At 39.6% G+C, this 26,253-nt stretch overlaps 2 protein-coding genes across 6 annotated transcripts; both read right to left on the bottom strand.

The window, feature by feature from the left end:
- Nucleotides 1-5,906: 5,906 nt before the first annotated feature.
- LOC131322623 (flocculation protein FLO11-like) lies at nt 5,907-21,237 on the bottom strand. Of its 5 annotated transcripts, XR_009198902.1 has the most exons (4): nt 20,362-21,237; nt 20,126-20,212; nt 17,735-17,747; nt 5,907-7,046 (listed from the first exon to the last, which is right to left on the bottom strand). XR_009198902.1 is itself a non-coding variant. In XM_058354016.1 (3 exons), the coding sequence occupies exons 1-2, from the start codon at nt 21,196-21,198 to the stop codon at nt 20,165-20,167; spliced, it is 885 nt and encodes a 294-aa protein (XP_058209999.1). In that variant the 5' UTR covers nt 21,199-21,237; the 3' UTR covers nt 5,907-6,639; nt 20,126-20,164. The 5 variants fall into 5 exon arrangements, 4 of the variants coding, with proteins under 4 accessions (XP_058209999.1, XP_058210000.1, XP_058209998.1 ...); XM_058354016.1 differs by lacking the exon at nt 17,735-17,747 and having other exon boundaries at nt 5,907-6,639; XM_058354017.1 differs by lacking the exon at nt 17,735-17,747 and having other exon boundaries at nt 5,907-6,452.
- A 2,283-nt stretch (nt 21,238-23,520) lies between these two features.
- Nucleotides 23,521-24,035, bottom strand: LOC131323802 (uncharacterized). The gene is made up of 2 exons (XM_058355643.1): nt 24,010-24,035; nt 23,521-23,824 (listed from the first exon to the last, which is right to left on the bottom strand). The coding sequence occupies exons 1-2, from the start codon at nt 24,033-24,035 to the stop codon at nt 23,521-23,523; spliced, it is 330 nt and encodes a 109-aa protein (XP_058211626.1).
- Nucleotides 24,036-26,253: the final 2,218 nt, after the last annotated feature.

Genomic DNA, 26,253 nt, shown 5'->3' with positions numbered 1-26,253 from the left:
ATTTGCATTGGCTCCGTACCGCGGATAACCAAGCTACACACCCAACCTCGGTTCCGCCGTTCCGGACTTCCGAGTATCCTCACAATGGTTCCGCCGTCCCAGGTTCCCATTGGCACACAAAAATATTTGCATTGGCTCCGTACCGCGGATAACCAAGCTACACACCCAACCTCAGTTCCGTCGTTCTGGACTCCCGAGTATCCTCACAATGGTTCCGCTGTCCTGGGTTCCCATTGGCACACAAAAATATTTGCATTGGCTCCGTACCGCGGATAACCAAGCTATACCTCACCATGGTTCCGCCGCTCCGGGTTCCCATGGGAACGCACACATTTCAAAACCCTCGGTTCCGCCGCTCTGGGTTCCCGAGTATCCCACAATGATTCCGCCGCTCCGGGTTCTCATTGGGTTTTTCAACACACACCACACAATGGGCTACCACGTCCGGCCACATTGCGGTTTTCGAAAATTCAAAACCTTTTCAAAACACGTCTTTTACACACGTACACACACAACTCACATAATGCCACCCGAAATCGGTCATTATGTTGTTTCAAAATATTTTCTTCCTCGAAAAACATTTCCTTTCATTACTCACACCCTAGGTGTCATATTTCTACTTTCTCGATTCTCGTGTCTCGTTACATGCAAAGACTCCGCGGTAGGACAAACGTAAGCAAGAATCATCCTAACAAGATCATCCAATTCTATATTACTCATCACGCTCAATTACTACTTATAGCATAACGCCACATGTACGGACGCCTTTGGAGTGTATCACTTATGCTTTATTCAAAGCACAACGCCACATGTACGGACGTCTTTGGAGTGAAATCACTTATGCTTTATCACATACCACAAGTAATACAAGCAACTCATATATGCATACTCATAACTATCTTAAAGATCAAAATACGAATACTTCTAATCAAACGATAAGTACGTAAATAAAGATAACCTACTTTATACTTGAGTAAGTAAATAAATAGGGAGTAAGTAAGGATTCCTTACAGTTCTTCTAGGCGGTAGTCGGCTACGGAAGGTTAGTCGGCTACGGAAAGTACGTCGGTGGTCGGGCGGAGTAACTTCCTACGGTAGTCTCCGGTAGCTTCGAAAGAGAAAGGTTTCTCTCGAAACTTCTACTTGACTAATCACTACTCTACTTTTGGATCGAGAGGGTGGTCGAGTGGCGGTTTAGTGGCGGCTTAGGTTGAGTTTCTTGAAGAACTCAAGAACAACTCAAGAACATGAAGAACAAAAGAAAGAACAAAGAAAGAACACAATTTTTCTAGAGAGAGAAGTTGCTAGGTGAAGGTGTGAGTTGAATGAGAAGCATGGGGTGCTATTTATTGGCAAAACTCTTGGGCTCTCCCTCCCTCTCATGGCCGGCCTTCTCTCTCTCTAAATCCTCCATGGATTTGCTCCATTAAGTCATCACATCAACCTTTCAACCAAGTCATAGCTTGTCCAATCCAAATCTTAGGTGTAAGGCTATGTAATCAACTAAGATCTTAGGCTTTTTAGGTGAATCTAGGTAATGACAACCTAGGTTTAGCTTGTAGCCAAGGTCTAAGGCTAATAAAGGCTAGGATTGTGTCATAATAGTCCATCATAGGTTGTCATTAGGCTTAAATAGACTAAGGCCTAATAAGGTAGCTTGCAAGGCTAGGTTTAGTCCTTGGATTTGATCTTTGGGAGATTTGTTGCAAGGATAGGAGACAATGGTACAAGATTTGGGTACTAATCAATTGAAAGATGTACAATGGAGAGTTAGTTTTGGTTAGGAAGAAGATTCACCAAGGATTTGAAAGATCAAGGGAATCAAGGTACACATCAAAATCTCTCTCTCTCTCCTATCTCTCTCTCTCTCGGCCTCTCTCTCCTCTCTCTCTCTCTCGGGTCTCTCTCTCTCTCTCCCTCTCGGGTCTCTCTCTCTCCCTCTCTAGTACACACACACATATATACATATATATATAAATATATGCAAGAAGGAATAAAAAAGGTACAAAGTACAAGATTAAAGAAATCCAATTTTAGGCACATGTTGATTTAAACAAATAAACAAGGGTACTTTGTAATCTAGGTAGATCACACCTCCCATAAATTAATCCAATTGGGTACAAAACCCCAATACAAAATAATAAATGAGTACTTTGGAAAATCTTAGGCCTTAAAGGCTACTAAGGCTAATAAGTACTTTCAAATTAAAATATGGGTACTTCATCACATGGGTTTTTAAGAAAAAAGACTAGTTAAAAGAATAACTCTTTTACCCAATAGATAATAAATACTCTAACTTTTATTATCCAATGGACAATAATAACTAGGGAACTTTTATAGTAAAATAATCAAGGAGTACTTTTAAGCATGTGACAAAAGCCCTATATTAAATATAGGTGTGGTACCAAGTACCCCAATTAAATAAAAAGACTAGGATTCTCCCCATTAAAATAATAATAAAGTACAAGTCAAATCAATTTTATTAGAAGGTTCCCTAGTCACATCGGTACTTTATTTGGTCAAAAGACTTTATTACCCAATGGTTACTAACTTCCCTAGCGGTTATTACCCAATAGATAATAGTTTCCCTTGCGGTTAATAACCATTGGACAAAAGAGTACAAGTATCTTTTATTAAAATAAAATTTTGAAAAGACTACATGTATTTTTATAATAAAAAGTTTATTATCCAATGGACAAAAATTACCCTTGTGGTTATTATCCAATGGATAATGGAGGGGTGGGAGAATCCCCAATAAACAAAGAATAAATGTACTTTGCACAAGTTTTTATAAACCATTAAAATACTATATCTTGTACTTACCAAAATATTTTAATAGGAAGCCTATTGTCCAATGGATAAAGATTAGCCTAACCATTATGGACCAATGGGTAAAGACAAAGGTTCAAAAGGTTCAAAAGGTTCATCTAGTAACTAGGTAAGTCGGTTGCTTGGTTCCTCCAAGTAGTCGGTTGAAAATTAACTAAATTGGTCACGTAGGTTTTTTCTAGTCAAGAGTTTATCCAAGGACCAAAATCTAACTGCGACGAATATTAACAAGAAATCATATAACACTCAAGAGAAAATAAGTAATTTAAATAAAATTCAAATATTTAACGAAATTTTTACTGACCAAAATTCAGGGTCGTTACATTTACCCCCCCTAACTTTACAAAATGGACACTTATTAAGGTACAGCCCAAAATGGAATACTGGACATAAAAAAAGGAACGGAGGGAGTAATATTCTCGTAGAGGAAATTAGGTGAATAGATTGGCAAAGATATTTTACAACATATATATTTTTTCTTTTTGGAGATGTAGAGTCGAATGTTATTCAAAAAGAAGCCAAAGTATGACACCGGTACCAATAGGTTATTGTTTCTCTCTAATTTTTTTAAAATATTTTTGTCGTTAAAAATATGTACCTAGTTTGGGCTTATGTGTTAAAGTGCTCATTATATAGAGCTAAGTATTTAAATTTGGAGTGGGTGTCATTTAATTTTTGACTGGGTGTTCAAATGATAGAATAACCTAAAATTTTTAAATGTATTATTATATGGGGATTTTTTTTTTTTTGGGTGGTCAGGTGACCATCTAACAACCTAAGCTATAGAGCTGCCACCAAAGTCCCCTGAGTGCTCTTATTTACTCTCTTCGTCCCAAAATGTGTCTTGGATCTACAAAACAAAAACTTGAAAACATGCACTACAACATTTTAAACAAAACTCAACGAAACATGCACTAATTTATGAAAAAAGTTTGAATTTCTCCTTGAAAAAAATGCAGAGTATCGCGGACTGAACAAACATTTTGGGATGGAAGGAGTATTTAGTGTTCAGGTACAAGTGGGAATTATGAGAAATCTGGAGTTTTCTTCTCTTCAAATATGTGTGCCATAGATAAACAACTCTGTTGTGATTACCTGAATATGACCCCTATGAAAGGTGATTCCAAGTATCTGGGACTCCCATCTTTTTGGGGGAGATCTAAAGCAGAAGCTTACACCTTCTTGATTGAAAGAGCTTTCAGGAAAATGCAAGGGTTGAAGACTAAGTTAATCTCTCTGGCTGGAAAGGAAATACTCATCAAATCCCAAGTTCCGGGCATTCCAACCTATGCAATGGCATGTTTTCTCCTCCCCAAGAAGTTGTGTGACAAATTAGATTCTATTACTTGCAACTTTTGGTGGAAAGGAAATCCTGAAGATAGAGGTATTTGTTGGAACTCATGGGAAAACCTTACCACTCCTAAATCTCAAGGAGGTATGGGGTTTAGGAATTACAGGTGTTTCAATGAAGCAGTGTTAGCAAGGCAAATCTGGAGACTTTTGTTGAATCCCCATTCCTATTGGGGAAAATTCTTGAAAGGCATCTATTTCCCAAACTCAACTTTTCTTCAGGCTTCCAGAGGGAGCCATGCTTCTTGGGCTTGGTCTAGTCTCCTTCATGGAAGAAATCTTCTAATGAAAGGGCTGAGATGGCAAATTCAGAATGGAGAAGACACTGATTTTTGGAATGATCCATGGATTCCGACACTCCCAAACTTCAGAATTCCAATCCAACAACCTCTGGAAAATAACATTATGCAGGTGGCAGGTGGCAGATGTCATAGAAAAAGAGAGTGGTACCTGGAATTGTCAAAAGCTAGCTAGAGTGGTACCTCCTGAGGTGATGGAGGCTATTCTGAAAATCCCCCTGCCTTTGGTGAATAGAAAGGACCAACTGGTTTGGCACTTCAATCAAAAAGGAATTTACTCGGTTAAGTCAGGTTATCGGGTGGCTCTGCAGAACAATCTTAGCCTAAGGAATGAGAAACCTGAATCTTCCTTTAAACCGAAGGAAATTGTGTGGAAAGTGCTGTGGAAAATGAAAATTCCAGGAAAAGTTAAGAGCTTCTGGTGAAGAGCATGTAAGAACAGTCTTGCCACTTATGAGAACCTCTTTAGAAGGAAATGTGCTCAATCCAACTCCTGCCCTATCTGTGGATCAGAAGTAGAAACTGTGGAACATATGCTCTTCAAATGTAGTTGGGCTAAAGCGATTTGGTTTGGTTACAACATTAAGGTCTGTGGTGATTTAGGGGGCAATTCTTCAGTTCTAAAATGGACAGCAGAGATGGTGGATAAGATGGCAGCTTCTGAAGCTACAGAGTTTATGGGGTTAGTGGCTCTTATCGCTTGGTACATTTGGAAAACGAGGAACTTTGTATTTCACAAAACTAAGGTTGATCCCAGAGCTACCATGGAAGCAATCAATCATGCTCGGTTGGAAGTTTCAAGTATCTTAGAGATTCCCAATGTCCACATGGACACCCCATCAACCCAAGAGGATACTCCCACTTGGAGGGCTCCGGACAGAGGTTACTTTAAGGCTAATTGTGATGTTGCCGTCCCAAAAGGTGGAGGGGAAGGCAAACTGGCAGTAGTTATTAGAGACTGGAAAGGAAAAATTCTTGATGGTCTTACCCGTTCGACAGTAGCATTCTCCAGCCTAAGTGGCGAATTACGTGCAATTAGAGCAGCTTGTGCAATGGTGATCAGCTTGGGAATCAGAGGAGCAGAGGTGGAAGCTGATAGTTTTAAGCAAGCTATTCATCTTAGTGTCTCTGAGTTGGTTCCCCCATGGGAGGTGAGTGCTGAAGTGTTGGACATACGGCATTTTGCAAGAGAAGGTGACATTCGGTTCAGATGGGTTCGCAGAGGAGCTAACAGAGCAGCACATGAGATAGCAGCCTTAGCAAAGAAAAATTCTCTTCCCTGTAATTAGGTTTCTTTCCCTCCTTTTTTGCTTTTTTCCATTCTCTGTAATGATGAACCTTTGTAAGCCTCTTAGGCTTTTTCCGCGGATCAAAAAAAGAAGAAGGTACAAGTGGGAATGAAAGGGAAGAATAAGAGAACAAAACAACTTCAAAACTTTGTCCATTCACTATACCTTTTGTCATAAAACCCATTTCTCCAAAACCAAAAAAAAAGGCATAAAACCCATTCCTCCATTCACTATACCTTTGTCACCTTCACATACAAACGTCAACTCAGAGTGAGCATATATGAACGCATGAGTGAGGATTTACAAAATAAAAAAAATGGTCAACAGGTAGACCAAACAAATGAAAAAACGCAGGTAATATAGGCAGATTGGAGTGGCCATCATCTTGAAACCACCAGAAGTCCAACAGCATGAAGCACCAACTGTGTATGTTGCATACTTTCACAATTCAAGCAGCAAGGTTTGATGATTGGGCACTTTCTTGCTCATATCAATCTACAAATCGAAGAGAACAGTAATAGAGATGGCAAGTTCAATGGTAGCAAGTTACGGAAACTTTTTACATCGTATCTTGTTCACTACAAAAGAGATACAGAGACCTCATTTTGTACACTGTCTGTCCATCATAATCCTCCTTTCTCTAAGACATGTCACAATCGGCTTTGAGTAATATTTCAAACCGGGACTTTTCGGTCATTGCAGCAAGATACAAGCATGTCAGGATGGCAAATCAATTTTATAGACAAGTTTCCAGAATGATTAGCAACTTTCTAAAACAAAACCGGGGCCCAGAATCATAGACTACTACTGTCTCACTTGGAAACCCTTTCATTATCAGCTCTCTAAATTTCCCTCACATCACAAATTGCAATCTGCAGTTACGAAATTTGAACCCAAATAAAATCTTCACCCACTCTTACGAGTCTTGCCCGTTTAGGGGCTTTTTTTTGGGAATTTAGGGGCTATTTAAACATGAGAAATATACAAATGTAGGGTTGTAGGAGATTGTGCAAGCTCAAATCTATTTCATTTTTTTGAACCCACGAAACAGAAAATGGAGAATACAACTGGACAAATGTCAAGGAATTACCGAAAGAAAGTAAAACCCTAAAGGCAAACACTCTTTTCAGATGACACTAGCCAGATAATAATTACTACTACTCAGTAACGGGCTACCAATAGCCTTGCACAATAAAACCACCAAACTAACCCTGCTACCTACAGCCCTTAAAACTGACATGGTGAGATGGCAAAACCCCAAAAAATAGGATATGGATACCTCTGTAACATTCCTAATTTTTACAAAAAAAAAATTGAAATGTTAAGTCCTAGTTCATTAATTAATTAGGTTAATTAATATAAAAGCATGATTAGGTGTATAATTGATATTAGTCATAGTAATTGTTTACAATATTAACTTGATACCTTACGTAGATAAATATATAAATCTATATTTGAATAGTAGTTTTCCATTTTTTTTTTCCTCCTTATTACTCATACTTGTCCACATACATTACGACTTCGGAACCCAACAGTAGCCCGCGAATTATGGCTTCTGCACTCATCCTCTCGTCAGTCCCTCTCCCTTATCTCTCCTAAATTCCTCTTTTCCTCACTTCCCTCTCATACTCCATCACATTCACTCTTATCACTCCACACTCCTATTACTTCTACAATTGCACTCTATCTCTCTATCACTTCCATATACAAAACCACATCCTAAGGTTCCTAAAATAATAACGTAAGGCAGTTCAGAAGCAATCCAGCCCTTCGTCTTCTCCAACTTCCGTTTTTCTTTCTCTTCTTTTGTCAAATCCGCTTACTTGCTTATCGACCGGAGGAAAGGTAGATTAATCACTCTCCTACTTTCTCCTAAGTATATTTATTTCTTGTAGTGTTGTTTTAACGTATAGAGGTAGTAAAAAAAAACAAAAAAACAAAACAAATCAAACGCCAAACGTCAAGACTCAAACCACCATAGTTATTCTCTGTTTTCGGTTTGGACGTGACTGGAGATGATTAACAGTTTGCATGAAGGGTGCTTTATTACAATCTACTCCTAAAATAATGAATCTGATAGATTAATTAATATGTAAAGATTTAGACCTAAGCATCAAAATCCATCCAATCAAATTCTTACTCTGTTTTCGGTGCACAATGTCCGGACTGGAGTTGGCGTGGCCCGGTCGAGCGTAATAGGAACGAAACAGATTGCAGGGAAAGTGTTTTTACTATAGATTAGTCCTTGTGGATTATGAATCTGCCGATTTAAGCCTTAAGCTAATTGTTATTGAATAGTTGATCACAAAACATGGTAAATCAGTTTCTTGTATTATAAAATATGTTTTTATAATCATCTTTCTCTTCTGCTTAGAACTAATGCTACTGTAATGTCATAACGGTATATAGTAACGAAAAATTATTATTAGTTGAATAATAACAATACTAATACTTCTATGTAACTGTAGAACAATGCATATGATAAGTTTTGACACATTTTATTCCTTGACAAATTGATAGCCAATCCAGTGGATAGCTATAGGCGTCATAATTTCTAGAAGAATAAAATAACTATATTACCTTTACATTTGAGTAACGACTAACCAACCTTCTAGTTTTTAAGAAAATTTCTTGACCGATAACGAATTTAAGGGCATCGGCCCACTCATAAAACACTACACGCTTTACTTTCTCGCACCATATTAAATGATTTATTGTTGTCTCATTGAAATGTATCGTGTTTGAGCTGTTGTTGATTGTATCATGTTGTACATGCTAGAATGGACTTAGGTTCGCTAGGGTGGTTCGAGTAGTAAACACATAGACGTGGTTAAGTAATGGATAAAATGGTAAAGTTGATCAAGGATGTTGGGTGCCGGTAAAGGACCCCGAGTACGGTAAAGTACTCAGAGTGTGTGGAGGACGGTGAAGGACTCCAGGTACAGGATTTAGGATACGGTAAAGGATCCTAAATGCGGTACAGTACCTAGTGTGTGTGTGGAGGACGGTAAAGGACTCCGGGTACAGGATTTGGGATACGGTAAAGGATCCTAAATGCGGTATAGTGCCCAGTGTGTGTGTGAAGGACGGTAAAGGACTTCAGGTACAGTATTTTGGGAAACGGTAAAGGATCCCTGAATACGGTATAGTACCCAGTGTGTAGAGTTGGGAGACGGTAAAGGATCCTGACAATAAGATAGTGCGACCCCTAATGCTGAGTTGTCATGGAGAGTTATTCCATGGGAAGGTCAATGTTGGTGGATGTGGGAGGAAAGGATCTCGTGGCGAGAATCCTTAAATTTCATGTAAGATAATGGATAGTGAAAGAAATGACAATGTGTTATTATTCTGTACCTCCTATGAATTACTATATTGTTGATTTGCTAATTGTAAGGTAAGGGGTTAGTAGGGTTGAGATTATCTACTGAGTTTCAAAACTCATTATAGTGCCGTTGGGCTGGCGTTTTATGCCAGGTAATCCAGAGACCGAAGAACAGAATCCGCAACAAGATGAACAGTACCAGGGTGAAGACCTCCCAGCTGAGGAAGGGGAGTTTGTTGAGCCTTGGAGGCCATACCCTTAGAAGCTCTGTTAAATTAACGATCTTTTATTTAGATTTTCATAAGTGTTATATCACAATTGTCAAACTCTATTTCATTTTTGTTGGTTTGTAAGACAATTAAGTAGGTTTGAATTTGGTATTTAAGATTTCCGCTGCTAAACTCTATTAAATAAAATTGTATTTCTTATATATCAGTTTTATGAATTATTTAAAAAATATATATATGATTTATTTAACGTGGCCGAAAATCGGGGCGTTACAACTTGGTATCAGAGCTTTAGGTTCAAACCTTCGGCCTTGGGTAGACTGGGTAGCACTAGGTTTCATAAGTATATGTATTTAATTGTATAGTAAACATACTGCCCTCTCATGCGCCAAATTATTACTGTCATATTTATTTTTTTTTTATATATATGAAGATTATATCTTTTAAACATTAAATTTTAAAATGTAGGATGTCGAGCTCTTCTTCTCCAGAACCATATGGTACAAGTTTCGATACTTATGGACGTTATACTCAGCGAGGACGTCATATCAAACCCTGGGATGAACGTGAACACCAAGGGAGACTGACATGGCAAGCCGAAAAAAGTATCAAATATGACATGAAGAAGGTGATCGAGGATTCCGCGGTGGTCGATGAAGGGAAACAGAAGCAATTGGTGCTCCACCGCATAAGGAATCATATCCAGAAGTACGAGGAAGCATATCGTATTTTGAAGGATGATGTGAAGTACAACGAATTGAGGGCAGAGGTTTTGGCTCAGCCATATATTTCCTACCGTCAAGCTTCACCCAAGAGCGTGACATCTCATTACCCTGGACCATCAGCACCACCCCCAGTGTACATTGACATATCCTCGGATTCGGAGGACGAAGATCCAGAAGAACCACCATTTGATGAATAGGATATGGTAGTCTTAGAGTCGAAGAGTAGGGTAGTAAGGAATAAGTAGTCTAGAACGACTGTGTAACGTGACCTAATAGTTTGACTTTACTGTTCTTTATTATTGGTATCATTTTTTTTTTATTTATAGTAGTATCGTTTTCTTTTCTCGTGTGTTCATGGTACTCGTTTGTTCTATTAGGACCCAATGTGTTTTGTCTTTTTGTTATCAATAAAAAAAAAATGACTTCGTCACATCAGTATTACTGTGTTCGTCACTATATTACGCTCTTTAAGTATAAAAATGGAAAACCCCATGACAATAATAATAATAATAAAATTTTGTATATAGATGGTGGGAACACGAAACGGAGCCCAATCATACAATGATCAGAATAGCGGACCACAACCCAATGGACAAGGAGCACAACCAGACTTAGTTCAACTAATGCAAGCATTTGTTGCTGCTGCTGCCGCCAACCCTCAACAACAACAACAACAACGCGGACCACTAACCAGGAGTAGAGATCAACTTTTGGATGCATTCTGCAAACGTCGTCCTCCGATCTTTTATGGGGAAGCAAACCCTAGCGCTGCAGAAGCATGGATCAAACAAATCTCTAAGTACCTGGAAGTACTTAATGTGACTAGTGCGGGCGATCGCATTGCCTTAGCAACCTTTCAGATGCAAGGGGAAGCAGATCATTGGTGGGATTTGATTAAGACCACTCATAATTTGACAACTATGACCTGGCAGATGTTCGAAAACCTTTTCCTTGAAAAATACTTTCCAGCACCTGTGAAACAAGCCATGGCTCAAGAATTTATGGACTTGAAGCAGCGTTCTCTAACAGTAACCCAATATGCTGCCCGTTTTGAAGAATTGGCACGTCATGCCAGTACCGTAGTACCCACTGATGTTGCAAAAGCTAGGAAGTTTGAATGGGGTCTATCCCGCTCTATTCGTACTAGTGTGGTCTCTCATGAGTACCCCACCTATGCACAGGTAGTGAGATGTGCACTCATGATGGAGCGCGAAAACTCTGACTCAAGGTCAACATGGGAGGCGCAAAAGAAGAATGGCCCCTCATCTGGAGGACCAATCCGAACAAACAACAACAAGACTTTCATAGCTCAAGCACCCTATTACCAAAGCAATCCTCACCCTCTGCAGCAAACCACTCAAACCTGGAAAAACCCGAACCCTAACCCAAATCAGAACCAAATTTCACTTCAGGCGGGAAGTCTGTACCCTAACCGCAAGTGTTTCAACTGTAACCAGGAAGGTCCATTTAGGAACAATTGCCCAAAGCTTATTGGATTGGGAAATTTTGGGCAAGGGGGACAACAGCAATTTCAGGCACGGCTGTCAGGGTTTGCGAACCAGAATCCGGTTAATCCGAACCAACAGAAGATTGGATGGAATCAGCAACAACCCCGTCCTTTTCAAAGCAATGCAGGCGGACAGAACAAGCCAACAGGAGGCAGAGTCTTTGCTTTACAAGGCACTGAGCAAGATACTGAGGAGGAGTATGACCCGTCAGTGATACAAGGTACTCTTATACTATATAGTACTTGTGTTCAAGCATTATTCGATTCAGGAGCTTCGCACTCTTTCATATCTATTGCATGCGTCTCTGCTCTTGGACTAGAAACAGAACCTCTAGGGACAACAATGCATGTAACCTCTCCATTAGGGGGTAAAATTTCTGTGGGATTAATCTGTAAGGGGTGCGAATTAGAAGTATCTAACCTGAGATTAACTGTCGACCTACGAGTAATCGACATGACAGACTTTAATGTCATACTTGGAATGGACTGGCTATCTGCGCATCACGCTGTCATAGACTGCCATCGGAAGATGGTGACAGTGTATTCATTAGATGGTACGTCTTTCAAATTTAAGGGGGATAGACAAGACCCCTCCGCAACAACCCCACACCGATCGAGGTGGCATGATAAGCTTTCAGGGTGGCTTGCAAGCCTCAAGCTAGAGGAGACAGATCGTATGGAACCCGGTCTTCCTCACATTGTGTGTGAGTACGAGGACGTGTTTCCTGATGAATTACCTGGACTGCCTCCACGTCGGGACTTAGATTTCACGATCGAGTTGCAACCAGGCACGGCACCAATATCCATGGCACCATATAGGATGGCACCGGCAGAACTACGAGAGTTGAAGACTCAATTACAAGAACTAATGGATAAAGGTTTTATCAGACCCAGTACATCACCATGGGGAGCACCTGCTTTATTCGTCAAAAAGAAAGAGGGAACACTCAGACTCTGTATCGACTACCGCCAACTCAATAGGGTCACAATCAAGAACCGTTATCCATTACCTAGAATCGATGACTTGTTTGATCAACTGAGAGGGTCAACCTGCTTCTCGAAGTTCGATTTACGGTCTGGATACCATCAGCTACGAGTTAGAGACAGTGACATACCCAAGACAGCTTTTCGAACCCGTTATGGCCACTATGAATTTGTGGTGATGCCATTTGGATTAACCAACGCTCCTGCTGTTTTCATGTGTCTGATGAACAAAATTTTCACGCCATATCTGGACAAATTTGTGGTAGTGTTCATTGACGACATTCTTGTATATTCGCCAACAGAGAAGGAACACGAAGAGCATTTGAGAATCGTATTGCAAGTACTTCGGAATAATCAATTATACGCAAAGGCCAGCAAGTGCGAATTTTGGATGAAAGAAGTCAAATTCTTGGGACACGTGGTGTCAGAGAAAGGAATCTCTGTGGATAACAGCAAAGTAGAAGCTGTCATGGACTGGAAACGACCCTCAACGGTGTTTGAGATTAGAAGTTTCTTGGGACTAGCTGGCTACTACAGAAGGTTCATTCAAGATTTCTCAATTTTGGGAAAACCAATGACGCGACTGACCCAGAAAGGGGTTAAGTTTGAATGGAACGAAGAATGCGAGAAATCGTTCCAAGAACTCAAGAAGAGATTGACCAGCGCCCCTATACTAATCATTCCTGAGCGGAATATGGGATATGCAGTGTACTGTGACGCATCCAAAGATGGATTGGGAGCTGTGCTCATGCAAAATGGAAAGGTCATCGCTTATGGATCCCGACAACTAAGGCCGCATGAGAAGAATTATCCAACTCACGATTTGGAACTGGCAGCAGTAGTATTTGCCCTTAAGTCCTGGCGTTACTATCTGTATGGAGAACAGTTCGAGGTGTTCACTGATCACAAAAGTTTGAAGTATCTATTCACTCAGAAGGAGTTGAACATGAGGCAAAGGAGGTGGATGGAATACATAGAGGACTACAGTTTCACGTTGTCTTATCACCCTGGGAAGGCCAATGTAGTTGCTGACGCTCTCAGTCGCAAAACTCGAGGACAGTTGGCAAGTATGGCTATCAAGGAATGGAAAATGATGGAAGCCATTAATGAGTTTAGACTTCAACCTACTGTAAGTGCAGAAGGAGCCTGCCTTTTTGCTTTGTTTGCCACACCTGCTTTACATCGAGAAATTCTGTTGGCCCAAACCTTTGAACAGGAGTGTGATTTCATCAGATACCAACTATCAACTGGAAAAGCATCAGCAGGATGGGCAATTCACTCCGACAAAAGTCTCCGTTTCCAAAAACGAATTTTTGTACCTGACATTGGTACACTTCGAGAAGCCGTACTGAAGGAGTTTCACCATTCCAACTTTGCCGTACATCCAGGAAGTACAAAAATGTACCAAGATCTTCGTCGTCAGTACTGGTGGAGCGGAATCAAGAAGGATGTAGCAGCATATGTCTCCGTATGTCTCACTTGTCAGCAAGTTAAAGCTGAACACCAGAAACCTGGAGGAACACTTCAACCATTACTGATACCTGGATGGAAGTGGGAGCACATTACTATGGACTTTGTCACGGGACTACCTCGATCACCTAAATCCAACACTGCCATTTGGGTAATTGTGGATCGATTGACTAAGTCAGCACACTTCCTTCCTGTACGTATGACGGATACCATGGAATCATTCAGTAGACTTTATATTCAAGAGATTGTACGACTGCATGGGGTACCGGTATCAATTGTATCCGATCGCGACCCGCGCTTCACGTCAAATTTCTGGCAAAGTCTGCAGAAAGCATTAGGAACAGATCTTCGTTTGAGTACAGCCTTTCACCCTCAAACAGACGGACAAACCGAAAGGACGATTCAGACCTTAGAGGATATGCTTCGTGCCTGTACCCTGGACTTTACGGGAAATTGGGAACGTCATTTACCGTTAGTCGAATTTGCCTATAACAATAGTTATCAGGCCAGCATTGAGATGGCTCCGTACGAAGCCCTATACGGACGACCTTGCCGATCCCCTATCTGTTGGACTGAGCTAGGAGAAGCAAGCCTATTTGGACCAGAACTTGTTAGAGAGACAACAGAAAAAGTCAGAATCATCCGCCAACGACTTTTGACCGCTCAAAGCCGACAAAAAAGCTACGCTGACAAGAGGACTAGACCACTATCCTTTCAAGCTGGGGAGCATGTATTCGTTAAAATCAAACCACGACGAGGAGTTATCCGATTTGGAAAGAAGGGGAAGTTATCACCCCGGTATATCGGACCATTTGAGATTTTGGAGAAGATTGGAGAGGTCGCCTACCGCCTAGCCCTGCCACCTCAAATTGATAGAGTTCATAACGTTTTTCATGTGTCTATGCTTCGCAAGTATATGTCACACCCTTCTCATATACTCAACTGGGAGGAGGTCAAACTTAATGAAGACACGACTTTCGACGAACAACCTGTCGAGATACAAGATTATAGTGAGAAGAATATCAGGGGTAAGACGATCAAACTCGTCAGGATCTTATGGCGACATCGGGGTATAGAGGAGTCAACTTGGGAGAGAGCTGATACTATGTGCACCAACTATCCGTATCTATTTTCACCAGAAGGTATACTTTAATTTCGAGGACGAAATTTTTTTTAAGGGGGATAGGTTGTAACATTCCTAATTTTTACAAAAAAAAAATTGAAATGTTAAGTCCTAGTTCATTAATTAATTAGGTTAATTAATATAAAAGCATGATTAGGTGTATAATTGATATTAGTCATAGTAATTGTTTACAATATTAACTTGATACCTTACGTAGATAAATATATAAATCTATATTTGAATAGTAGTTTTCCATTTTTTTTTTCCTCCTTATTACTCATACTTGTCCACATACATTACGATTTCGGAACCCAACAGTAGCCCGCGAATTATGGCTTCTGCACTCATCCTCTCGTCAGTCCCTCTCCCTTATCTCTCCTAAATTCCTCTTTTCCTCACTTCCCTCTCATACTCCATCACATTCACTCTTATCACTCCACACTCCTATTACTTCTACAATTGCACTCTATCTCTCTATCACTTCCATATACAAAACCACATCCTAAGGTTCCTAAAATAATAACGTAAGGCAGTTCAGAAGCAATCCAGCCCTTCGTCTTCTCCAACTTCCGTTTTTCTTTCTCTTCTTTTGTCAAATCCGCTTACTTGCTTATCGACCGGAGGAAAGGTAGATTAATCACTCTCCTACTTTCTCCTAAGTATATTTATTTCTTGTAGTGTTGTTTTAACGTATAGAGGTAGTAAAAAAAAACAAAAAAACAAAACAAATCAAACGCCAAACGTCAAGACTCAAACCACCATAGTTATTCTCTGTTTTCGGTTTGGACGTGACTGGAGATGATTAACAGTTTGCATGAAGGGTGCTTTATTACAATCTACTCCTAAAATAATGAATCTGATAGATTAATTAATATGTAAAGATTTAGACCTAAGCATCAAAATCCATCCAATCAAATTCTTACTCTGTTTTCGGTGCACAATGTCCGGACTGGAGTTGGCGTGGCCCGGTCGAGCGTAATAGGAACGAAACAGATTGCAGGGAAAGTGTTTTTACTATAGATTAGTCCTTGTGGATTATGAATCTGCCGATTTAAGCCTTAAGCTAATTGTTATTGAATAGTTGATCACAAAACATGGTAAATCAGTTTCTTGTATTATAAAATATGTTTTTATAATCATCTTTCTCTTCTGCTTAGAACTAATGCTACTGTAATGTCATAACGGTATATAGTAACGAAAAATTATTATTAGTTGAATAATAACAATACTAATACTTCTATGTAACTGTAGAACAATGCATATGATAAGTTTTGACACATTTTATTCCTTGACAAATTGATAGCCAATCCAGTGGATAGCTATAGGCGTCATAATTTCTAGAAGAATAAAATAACTATATTACCTTTACATTTGAGTAACGACTAACCAACCTTCTAGTTTTTAAGAAAATTTCTTGACCGATAACGAATTTAAGGGCATCGGCCCACTCATAAAACACTACACGCTTTACTTTCTCGCACCATATTAAATGATTTATTGTTGTCTCATTGAAATGTATCGTGTTTGAGCTGTTGTTGATTGTATCATGTTGTACATGCTAGAATGGACTTAGGTTCGCTAGGGTGGTTCGAGTAGTAAACACATAGACGTGGTTAAGTAATGGATAAAATGGTAAAGTTGATCAAGGATGTTGGGTGCCGGTAAAGGACCCCGAGTACGGTAAAGTACTCAGAGTGTGTGGAGGACGGTGAAGGACTCCAGGTACAGGATTTAGGATACGGTAAAGGATCCTAAATGCGGTACAGTACCTAGTGTGTGTGTGGAGGACGGTAAAGGACTCCGGGTACAGGATTTGGGATACGGTAAAGGATCCTAAATGCGGTATAGTGCCCAGTGTGTGTGTGAAGGACGGTAAAGGACTTCAGGTACAGTATTTTGGGAAACGGTAAAGGATCCCTGAATACGGTATAGTACCCAGTGTGTAGAGTTGGGAGACGGTAAAGGATCCTGACAATAAGATAGTGCGACCCCTAATGCTGAGTTGTCATGGAGAGTTATTCCATGGGAAGGTCAATGTTGGTGGATGTGGGAGGAAAGGATCTCGTGGCGAGAATCCTTAGATTTCATGTAAGATAATGGATAGTGAAAGAAATGACAATGTGTTATTATTCTGTACCTCCTATGAATTACTATATTGTTGATTTGCTAATTGTAAGGTAAGGGGTTAGTAGGGTTGAGATTATCTACTGAGTTTCAAAACTCATTATAGTGCCGTTGGGCTGGCGTTTTATGCCAGGTAATCCAGAGACCGAGGAACAGAATCCGCAACAAGATGAACAGTACCAGGGTGAAGACCTCCCAGCTGAGGAAGGGGAGTTTGTTGAGCCTTGGAGGCCATACCCTTAGAAGCTCTGTTAAATTAACGATCTTTTATTTAGATTTTCATAAGTGTTATATCACAATTGTCAAACTCTATTTCATTTTTGTTGGTTTGTAAGACAATTAAGTAGGTTTGAATTTGGTATTTAAGATTTCCGCTGCTAAACTCTATTAAATAAAATTGTATTTCTTATATATCAGTTTTATGAATTATTTAAAAAATATATATATGATTTATTTAACGTGGCCGAAAATCGGGGCGTTACAACCTCAGAGATACATCTGTAAAAATTAGACATTTTTATAATTATTAGTCATCTACTAGGCATAAAAAAGACAAGATTCAGTATGGATATACATGTAATACGTAAATTAGACGAAAAAAGAGAAAAATTCAGTATGTTGTATCTACAATATATAGTATCACTCTGTCTGTGTTTTATGATGTGTGTAACTGTGTTTGGGGGAGAGAGTACCTGCGAAGAGTTGGATGAATCGATGAACTTCGACTCTATGTGAGTGTGAATCGACTTACATCTCAATCTGTGTATCTATTGACTAACCTACTATATTTAGGGGTTGCCCCTTATTTTTGTTTGTTGTGTTTTAGTTTTTGCATGTACTATATTTTTTACTTGCTTCATAATTCGTATTTTCCGTATATGATATGTATCGGGGTGTATCAGTGTCCAACACATATTCGATACCCGTGGGCGACTAATTTCAGAGTATCCATGCTTCATAGGGTATTTAACATTGCAACTACCATGAAAGATGAGGGCAGATCTCTATATATGTTAAGGGTGCACATAAGCACCTGGAAAACCCAACAAACAACAAAATATTACTCTTTTGTTAGCAAATGTAGGCGTATTAATAAAATAATCCCTCCAATAGAAGACATAGAAAGCATATAATGTCCTGATAATGTGAATTACATACCTTACTTTCCCCTATGCAGACAGCAAAAGAAGGAAGCAAAGATAAATGGTAATTTGATCTAAGAGAATACCACACGCCAATAGGGCTTCATTCTGTAGATACCTCCTTAACTGCCTTGTGTCAAAGATACTTGCAAAAATATTGTGTTCCTTACACGTTGGCGTATAGTACATGTATCAGTCTTCAGGGACAGCTGCATGCTCCAAACGTTGGCTAATTTTGAATGAGTTAAATGATCATACATAGGAGCTTGACTTTGCTTTTAACAATGCATCTCAATATGCTGCAAACTTCACTGCTGCGTTGGTTAATCCACGCATCTCAATAATGTGGTAGCTAACTGCAATCTACAAGATGTCTACGGTGGTTGCACTGCACACCTAATGTTGTTACTGCAATTGTCCATTGTGGAACCAACAAAGCTAGGCTTAAAGGCAGGACTCAGGTATGCCAAGACGTTTTGTTCCCACAGTGGCTTGATCGCTAGATATGTTACATGCACTTTAGTATGGGTAGTGTCGGGCGAGGATGCTTATCTAGTGGCTGGACCCATGAAATGGATCAAATTTCTTATTCACAACCTATTGGGTGGCCAAAAATGCGTCTAAAGATGAACTTTATATTTTTTTATTAATTGCTCGACAGACTGTATAGGTATATAATGATAGTGCTACATAAAATTCTACAGCAAGTTTCCAACAAAAAGTATTGCCCACATCCCCTAGTGTTATTCAGGCGTCAAATGCCCAACGCGGCGCAGCATTACTACAGGCAAACAAAGGTATACTGAGCCATTTTGCATACTTTGGGCCTATGACACCATGGTAAATATGAAAGATCCATTGCATAGTTTTACCCTGTTTCTGTCACCTTGCCTAGGCCAATCCTACAGAGAGAGATAGAAAACCACCTAAGGTGGTAGACCACACCAATGAGCTTTCCTAGGGATACTTGGAAAACGAGGCTGTTTTTCATGAAGAGACAATCGTATAGGCCTCTGACAAAGCCTAACCACTTTGTACGGATACCATGACATCCTCAAAACGATTAGTGACAGACACGTGCTTGGTTCCCAAAAGGATGAAATGCATCTATGTATATCTTTACATGGACATGAAAAGCTTGAGATTGAGGTACGTGGCTAGAAACGGCTTCAACTCTGCAACATATTTTGCACTCTCCTGAGCCTCTAGCGCCTCTAATGTGTTTTCACACTCTCTCCTGAGTCTCCAGTGCCTCCAATGTGTTTTGACACTCTTGTGACAAGGGAGAAGTACCTTAACCAAAACACCTAAAGAAGTAAGTTTTCGTAACAAATGGAAATGTAAACCCTGCATTCACACATGGTGTTGTTACTCACTACAAGGAAAAGTAGGTGTCCTGAAGAGCCGACAGATGGAAATGCATTCTACATAATAAACCTCCTCATATATTGAACAAAAACAGATTAATCTGCAGTACAACACAGCTGAAAGCATCAAGACTGTTGTTTGCCACTAGTATCATACTCTTCAGATTCTCCAAACACCAGTATGTTACCCGGTTCCATAGGAACCTGTCCTAACACTCCATTTTTTAGAGTAAAATCACGCATCTTCCACGTCATCTACTTTCATAAAGCCCTACTAGTATTTTCATAGAGAACTATACAAGGCTATTGTTAAAGAAAGGAACAACAAACTAAGAAATATACTATTACAGAAGGAATGAAAACTTACCCTAAAAATCTGAAAAGAACATGGCCAAGTAACAAACTTCTATTCCAAGCCAGCAACTTTGTACCTCAGCTTCATGTTGTGATTTTCCTACAAAGTGTTACACCTTGAAGCTTAGTTAGTCCATTCGAAGTTCTTCAATGAAGCTTCAACACTCAAAAAGCATCGCTCTGACAAACAACAACAATTCAATTAACAAAATTGATCACAAGAACTACGAAAAAATGAAACATCCTTACCTGATCTAAAACCCTAGCCGAACTCTCCTCCACAAGCCTAGCCAATCCATCCATGTCGTCCAACATCTTCCTATACAAATCCTCAATCTCCCCCTTGTAACCCGCGGCATCCTGTCCCACCAACCTACCCAACCGCCCCATGTCAAACCCCTCCGCACACATATCCAGCTCCTTTTGATCCTTAGACACCCTCCTCGACGACGCCAAACCCTCCCCCTCGCCCTTGGCCCCGCACGGCAGCATCGGGAAAGGAGAATTATTAGGGAAAAAGGACTCGTAATGGGAGCGAAAACCGGGGCCGAGGTTGACGACGTCTAGGGTTCTGGGCTCGAACGAGTGAGTGGATAATCTGTACTGGTAGGCTCTGTACTCGTGGGTGTAGATGGTTTGGTCTTGAAAAGGTGTCGTGAGGAGGAGGAGGATGGAGGGAGGGAAAGTGTGGTTGTGGGTGGTGGAGGAGGAGAGAGAGGAGGTGAGGGAGGACTCGCGGAGGGAGGGGCGGAGGGGGGTTTTGCGGCGGGCGGAGAAGCAGCCGAGGAGGGAGGAGGAGAGGGAGGGAGGGGTGATTTGGGCGGTGGGGGAGAAGAAGAAGGGGGAGAAGGAGGAGGGGGAGGGGGAGGAGAGGAAGGAGGTGATGGTGGCGGTGAGAGTGGGGGCAGGGGAGGAGGAGGGAGGTGTGGTGGAGGGAGTGTCGTCGGAGAAGGGGGAGGGGGTGGAGAGGGAGATGTGGCCAAAGAGGAGGCCGGAGAGGTCACCGGGAGAGGAGGAGAAGCGTTGTAAGAGGGAGGAGAGTGTTGGGCCTGAGATTTGTATCCGCTGCAGTTGAAGATCGTCCATTGAGAGAGAGAGAGAGAGAGAGAGACAAATGGAATATCTGTTTTCAACGTTCAGATAATGCCCAAAGGGCTTTTAAGAGAGGTGCTTTCCGCCCCTCCCCCACTTTCCCGTTTTAATCCTTTTTTTCTCTTTTTTTCTTTTTTTCTTCTTCTAATTTTCAATTATTTTCTTTATTTGTTTCCTTTCCCTTTTTCCCTCTTTTTTTATTTTTGGTTAACTCAAATTCTATTTTCAATTAAAATTGACTTTATACTTAATAAATTTATATTATTTTAATTAGTTAATTAATTTGTCTTAACAAAAATAACTTCTAATCAACAATAAAAAATTTAAACAAAATTTCATTTTATTATAATTGAGTACACATTGTCAAAATATGAAAATGCATAAAAACTCAAATTCTAATCAATATTTCCTCCATATTCTGCTCTCGGCGTTCTTATACCCATTACTTCGTACCACAATTGCATACGTGTTCCATAACTAGCAGTCCATCTTTTAGCTTCGTTCGATGCATGTTCCTCCCACCATATTGGGATGAGTGGTATAGGGTATTGAGGTTCTAAGAAAACTTACACGAAGTGATGGTCAACACGGGCAATAGTAATTTCTCAGCGGTCTTCGACTAGAACTTGAGGGGACCTTAATGGCAAGTGAGTAAAACAACCGAAAACATTCTCCTCAAATGTATGCAGTACAAGGTTGTATCTTGTTGCGATGACAACTCCCAAAGTCATAGCCTCCGTCCAATGCGCTTCCGGTGCCTTAGGCTCGAAGCAATTCAGTAAGCGTGGTAGTTGGTTTGCCCAATCATATGCTAGATAAATCACACTGTATAGATAATAATTTTGTTGAATCTCTTCAATAAACTCCTCTCGTACTCGATTCCAATCATTTTCACTATACCCGATTTGTGCAGCTATCGCCCTGAATCCACAATGACTGTCACCAAGCACGTCATCAGTGTGGGAAATAAAACGCTGATATGACTAAGGTAATCGCTGAATGTAGCGATCAAGGATGGGTGGAATTGTAGATTGAGTGTTGCGAACCCCCGACCCCCTCCCACGTCTTCCTCTCACTCTGACTCGCGATGTTGCAGTCCTTGATCCTGAAGTGGATGCTTCTGGAAAAAAAGGTATACAACGTGTACTTTGCTCATCTCTACCTGTAGGTTGACCTCTATGTTTTGTGTTGTAAGATGGAGGTCAAATTGTGCTACGAGATGGATCTGCCATATTGATAAACATATCTATGATATGCTCTCGCATACGTGGATCCATCCCATCTAATATCTCAACAACCTGAGATGTCCTGTCAGGTTGTGTTCCCTTGTCATTAAACTCGTTTGCGTGCATAGACAACCTAGTCCAATGAGTGTGGATACTGCATAGCGGAATTGGAGTGGAAATGGAATGATAATGTGCAAGATCGTGCATGTATGGCAATCCGTGTGTGATTTTGATTGTACAGTTGCAATAGCCGACTATGTGGGGGGTTACTTCTAAAGCACTTCCTAGCTGATCATGTATGAACTCTATTGCCTTTAATGAAATGCGACACCTTACTTGATCAAAAATGTCGTCACGTAATTGTTTGTGGCGTGGAATGTTCAAAGATTTCTCGAATGACTTCTTAATTTTCCCGAATTGAATTTTCAACATCTTTTCTATTTTATCAAAAGATGTTTGTAGCGATGACATGGTATCCCCCAAATATAGCTTTAGCCTCGCATGTGTAGACTCTACCCTGGAATAGAATAATGTACTATGTTTAAATAGGAAAGTATCTAAAAGTATTCCTTAGTGTAGTAAAGAAATGCACAAAATTTTAATAGTAAAGTTATAAAGTGATTGTACCTTTGACTTGAATTGCTTCCGATATGCATACATGTATCTGTCCATGTTGAAACAAACCGCTCTTTGTACGGCCTTAACCATGTTTGCCACAGGTAAGTTATGACAGTCTGGAATTGGCAAAAGCCGTCGCACATGGCTTGCCACTTCTGTTCGAAAGATGACTATGTAGATGAATTGATAAGCGAGTGCCATAACACAAAAAAGTGATTCCATTTCGGACCAAGCACATGGCTGTAGTTCTTCATGACACACGGATTTATGTGCCAAATACACAGGATGTGACGTGTCGTGGGAAAACATGCTTCAATGGCATTCATAAGTGCTAAATCCCGATCTGAAAACAAAACACCAATGGCAATGATACTCCCTTTTGAAGCATCCAGTTTTTTAAGGTATCCAGTGCCCATGTCAGTGTCTCTTCTCTCTCATTACTAAGATATACGAACATAAGCGAGTAAGTTCGCTATGTGGATGTGATACCCATAACCTCCAATAGTGGTTTTCGATACTCATTGGTCTTGTACGTGGCATCAATGATCAGTACCGATGGAAAGTTGACAAATAGCTCTAGGCTTATAGGATGAACCCAAATAATATCTGTGATTTCGTTGGTATCTGGATTTGTAAGAAATTGATGGAGGTAATCTTTCTTAAGTAATTGACGTATGACATACTGAATAGAAGTTAGACTATCCAGTTTGGCTGCTCTGTTTGAAAAAATGGCATTGTAAACGCTCTTGATTCCCTTAGTGTTAGACGGGAAGTTGCTTCAAAATATTAAAAATTTCATGAGGCGCGGTGTTGCTGGTTATGTCGGCCACAAATTGTTTCTCTATTGATTTTAGCCTTGACGGGTACTCGTGGCCCTCAATATGTTTTGCTATTTCATGGTTATGGAAACCACAAATAACCTTTAAACCCCACATGACACCTTATGGAGGTTGTGGTATACCTCGTAGTTGAAATGAGTAATCGCATTTTTTAGTCCCAGTGTTTCATTGCAATGATTGTCCTTCAACCAAATATAGTGGCGATTGTACTTTCCTCCTCTTTCACAATCAAGAATGCACTTCGACAGCTTGCGGCTTTTTAACTTAGCAAAATTTAAAATAACCACCACAATACCATATTTTAGACCAATGCTCCGCGTCTAAGCTAATATATCTTTTCTACTTTCAAAAATCTATATTAAAAAAAACGAATATGTATAAGTACAACATTAACCAGTCTACTTTTAAAATAAATAACGAATATGCAAAACAATAACAGTAATAACTAACTTGGTTAGTGGTAAATTTGGGTCTATAATCGCGACTATTGTGGGAGATACTCTATCCACTATGAACATCATTCTCAAATGACCAACTATTTGAAATTGAAAAGTTGTAGTCATCCATTATTTCGCCCCGAACTGTTGTGAGGGTGGATTGTAGATACTGGAGGATGGAGAGAATGAATGGAAGCTTGAATTCAGAATGAAGGAGGGGAGAATGTTTTAGTGTGTGTGAGTTTTCGGATGGGTGAGGGAGAGTGTGTGTATATATGCAAGTATGTATAGTGAGTAATTTCTCTCTAGAAGGCAGAGGTGAATTATAGGTATTAAAGAGGAATCACACGAATCAACAAATCAACATTTCTTTTTTCTTTTTTTTTTTTATCTGCATCAACATTTCTGATTGGAAAGAGTAAAGGTGGTATTGAGGAGTATTGGAAAGAGTAATTTCGCTGCCTTATCTTGGCACACGAATCAACATTTCTGTCTGATCTTTTTTTTGGTCTTTTGTTCACACTCCAAGCATGAGGTGCAAGCATTGTCTGTAATGAATCCGAAGTTTTTTTTTCCCTTTTTTTCCTTTATATATTAAAAATATGGTTAAAAAATTAAGTGTTTCAAATTTCAATCTGTTTGAACCAGTTGAAAGATTTTAGTTTTTTTTTATCATTTTATCCTACATAGTCATAGTTAAATTTTGACTCTATTGCTCTCATTGATTAGCCCTAAGAAAGTCGTAGAATCAAATATCTCTTAGGGCTAATTAACGAGAGCAATAGAGTCAAAATTTAACTATGACCATTTGAGATATAATTATCAAAATACTAAAATCTTTCCACCGGTTCAAAAGTATTAAAATTTGAAACACTTAATTTTTCAACCTATTTAGACAGTTTATATATTAAAAAATATGGTTAAAAAATTAATACTGTGTTTGTTGTACAACTCAAAAAGAATTTTTCAAAAAATTCTCCCTAGATTCTTCCTACTTTCAACATTTCTCTCTCTCTCTCTCTCTCTCTCTCTCTCTCTCTCTCTCTCTCTCTCTCTCTCTCTCTCTCTCTCTCTCTCTATCCACTTATTACACCTACTATTTTCAAAAAAAAAAAATTCAAAAACCAATCCAAACAAGGCACTGCATTCCAAATTTCAATCTGTTTGAACCAGTGGAAAAATTTTAGTTTTCTGATCATTTTATCCTAAATGGTCATAGTTAAAATTTGACTCTAAGGCTCTCGTTGATTAGCCCTACGAGATATTTGATTCTACGACTTTCTTAGGCTAATCAACGAGAGCTCTAAAGTCAAAATTTAATTATGACCATCTAAGATAAAATGATCAAAAAATTAAAATCTTTCCTCCTGTTTAAACGAATTGAAATTTGGAACATTTAATTTTTTAAAAAAAATTGAATTTTATAATTCAATAAATAAAGAAAGAAATTAAATAAATTAAATAAAGGAAATTTAAATAAAGAAGGAATTGTGGGGTTGGCGGGGGTAATTCGGGAAACGGCTGTGGGGTCCGGGGGGTGTGGTGTCAGGGAGAGGGAAAATGTAATGCCCCGATTTCCCAGAAGCAATACAAAATAATTTCTTAAGAACATTTTGCTAAATAAATATATAAAATAACTTTTTAAGAAATTTTTTGCTAATCAAGTATAATTTACTCAACATAGGGGTTTAATCATTTCAACCACAAGATAGATTTACTAAATCAAAATACATTGACTTTAGAGCCGACTCTAGGCTTGATATGAATTTCAAGCATTCTCGGTCTTTGTTGATATTCTTTCCTTGTCGAACTGCACCATCATCATTGAATCCCCTCTGTTGAATCCTGCGACCTATGGCAAATTGATCGCCGAAGCAATCGATTTACTAGGATACAGACGTATCCGTGAGTGATAAATCACCCAATAGA

The sequence above is a fragment of the Rhododendron vialii genome, chromosome 4a (genome assembly GCF_030253575.1).
Source record: "Rhododendron vialii isolate Sample 1 chromosome 4a, ASM3025357v1".
Classification (NCBI taxonomy): Eukaryota; Viridiplantae; Streptophyta; class Magnoliopsida; order Ericales; family Ericaceae; genus Rhododendron; species Rhododendron vialii.
The sequence above is the reverse complement of the archived record's forward strand: the minus strand, read 5'-3'. Positions and strand labels throughout refer to the sequence as shown.

Excerpts from the sequence above, each read along its gene's own strand:
- LOC131322623 (XM_058354016.1), bottom strand. The coding sequence starts at position 21,198 with ATGGACGATCTTCAACTGCAGCGGATACAAATCTCAGGCCCAACACTC. Across the intron at positions 20,213-20,361 it reads CGGCTAGGGTTTTAGATCAG|GAAAATCACAACATGAAGCT; the intron begins GTAAGGATGTTT and ends AACACTTTGTAG.
- LOC131323802 (XM_058355643.1), bottom strand. The coding sequence starts at position 24,035 with ATGCGATTACTCATTTCAACTACGAG. Across the intron at positions 23,825-24,009 it reads TTACTCATTTCAACTACGAG|CAACTTCCCGTCTAACACTA; the intron begins GTATACCACAAC and ends AATATTTTGAAG.